This window comes from Crocuta crocuta, unplaced genomic scaffold (genome assembly GCF_008692635.1).
Source record: "Crocuta crocuta isolate KB4526 unplaced genomic scaffold, BGI_CrCroc_1.0 scaffold334, whole genome shotgun sequence".
In the NCBI taxonomy this organism is placed as follows: Eukaryota; Metazoa; Chordata; class Mammalia; order Carnivora; family Hyaenidae; genus Crocuta; species Crocuta crocuta.
This window is the reverse complement of record NW_027533260.1, coordinates 797,697-799,983: the sequence shown is the minus strand read 5'-3', so window position 1 is coordinate 799,983 and position 2,287 is coordinate 797,697. Positions and strand designations below refer to the sequence as shown.

At 60.6% G+C, this 2,287-nt stretch overlaps 1 protein-coding gene across 1 annotated transcript in view; it reads left to right on the top strand.

Annotated features, from left to right (window-relative positions):
- Positions 1-2,287, top strand: part of LOC144217522 (cytoplasmic tRNA 2-thiolation protein 1-like) — a 4,982-nt gene that overhangs the window by 2,228 nt on the left and 467 nt on the right. Inside the window, exons 3-4 of the mRNA XM_077747127.1 lie at positions 1-157; positions 2,173-2,284. Of these exons, the coding sequence (XP_077603253.1) occupies positions 1-157; positions 2,173-2,284 (269 nt within the window). The remainder of the gene's footprint in view (positions 158-2,172; positions 2,285-2,287) is intronic.

Genomic DNA, 2,287 nt, shown 5'->3' with positions numbered 1-2,287 from the left:
TACGCCGACCTGTTCGGGGGCTGGACCATGGACGCCATGGCCCCCAGCACGGCCGGCTCCGGCCGCAGCCGCGCCTGCTGCACCTTCTGCGGGGTGCTGCGGCGCCGCGCGCTGGAGGAGGGGGCGCGCCTCGTGGGAGCCACGCACATCGTGACGGGTGAGCGCGGGCGCCGCGGCCGAGGGGCGCGGGGCGGGCACTGCAGGGGGGCTGGGGGCGTGCCCAACAAGTGGTGAAGGAGACGCCGGCCGTGCCCGAAGTGGAGGGTCTCCACGAGAAGGGGGTGTGCCTGCCCGCTGCTGGCACATGCGCAGAGTCTGTGCGCGCCTGGGATGGGCCCGGCTAGCTCTGAGCCGCTGCTTTCACGTTGGCAGTGGAGGGCGGAGGGGTGCTTGCTGGGGATGGGGCTGGGGTCCCCCCAGTTTTCAAAATGACCTTCTCGGTCTCCTTTACCAAAAGAGGGCGCGTGAAGTGGTACCACCCATCAGAAGCCCTCTGTAGTCTGAAACGCAACTCTGAAACTCCCTTTGTCGCCCTTTCTCTCTGAGAACTTATTCTCTCCCAGTCATTGCTTCGGCACGTAATTGTTGACCATTTCCTGTGCACCAGATACAAGCTGTGTCGCCTAGAGCGATACCTAACCTCGGTTACCTCATCTGTAAAACGGGGTTCTTAATATCGAGGTCCTAGGGTTGCTGGGAATTAGGTGAGTTACTCGTGAGGCACTTAGACCAAAGACTGGGAAACAGCAGACATTACAGAAACGTTTGCCGACCCGATGCGGCACAAGACAGCCTCTGCCCCTGCCCTCCTCTCATGCACAGAATTATAACCTGACAAGCGCTGCTAAGGAAAACTCACACAGATTTTGCTGGTTTCTAACGGGAGGACCCAGTGAAGGGAGAAGATTCGCGGTCAGGAAGTGGTTCCCGAGTGAGCCTGACCTGAAGGCCGCCTGAGTAACCAGTGAAGGGGGAACCGCGTTGTTGGGGTTCTGAGCAGAGGAAATGGCTTATGCAAAGGCCCTGAAGAGGGGAAGTATGGGCAGTTCGAGAAGCCCCAGGAAGACCAGTGTTTTACTATCAGACCAGACTCAAGTGTAAGGCGACAAGATGCAGAATAAGCAGACACTTAGCTGACATTGATGGCGACTGTCGCGTGAATACTCCCTGCAGTTCCCGCCGGCCTCCCTGCACGCGGTGATCTGCACTCCCAGGCACCGGACCGCGGCTCACTTGAGAATCTCCGCTGACTGTTAAATGCCACTTTGACTTACGTGCGGCGGCGTGAAGCACACTTTTAACTGAGACTGACATGCTGCTTGTAGCATAAAGCACTTTTACCACCTTCCAGAAAACGCAACTAGCACAGGGCCTGGTTGGTGATAAGTGGGTGACAAATGAGGGCCCCCCGGGTTGCCTCCTAGAAGCCTGTGTGTGTCCCCCTCTCGTTTCTCACTGTGTCCTACCTCCACCTGGCTGTCGCATGGTGCCCAGGGGTCTCCATGGCCCTGTCTGNGAAGACCAGTGTTTTACTATCAGACCAGACTCAAGTGTAAGGCGACAAGATGCAGAATAAGCAGACACTTAGCTGACATTGATGGCGACTGTCGCGTGAATACTCCCTGCAGTTCCCGCCGGCCTCCCTGCACGCGGTGATCTGCACTCCCAGGCACCGGACCGCGGCTCACTTGAGAATCTCCGCTGACTGTTAAATGCCACTTTGACTTCCGTGCGGCGTGAAGCACACTTTTAACTGAGACTGACATGCTGCTTGTAGCATAAAGCACTTTTACCACCTTCCAGAAAACGCAACTAGCACAGGGCCTGGTTGGTGATAAGTGGGTGACAAATGAGGGCCCCCCGGGTTGCCTCCTAGAAGCCTGTGTGTGTCCCCCTCTCGTTTCTCACTGTGTCCTACCTCCACCTGGCTGTCGCATGGTGCCCAGGGGTCTCCATGGCCCTGTCTGGCCCTCTCTGCTGCTCTCCCCCCACCCCCCACCTCCCATCTCTCTCTGGGTCCTGGGCGCCCCGCAGTGTCTGGGGGTGGGGTGGGGTGTCCAGCCCGGGTCGCCCACTCTGTGCTGCTCTCCAGGGCGCCTCCCCGTCCGTCTGGGCCCCGGCTACCCCACGGTGGCGCCCCCACCTCACCGGCTCCCCGTCTCTCTCCCCCAGGCCACAACGCCGACGACATGGCGGAGACCGTGCTCATGAACTTCCTGCGGGGCGACGCGGCGCGGCTGGCCCGGGGCGGGGGCCTGGGCTCGCGGGGCGGGGGGGGCGCGCTGCG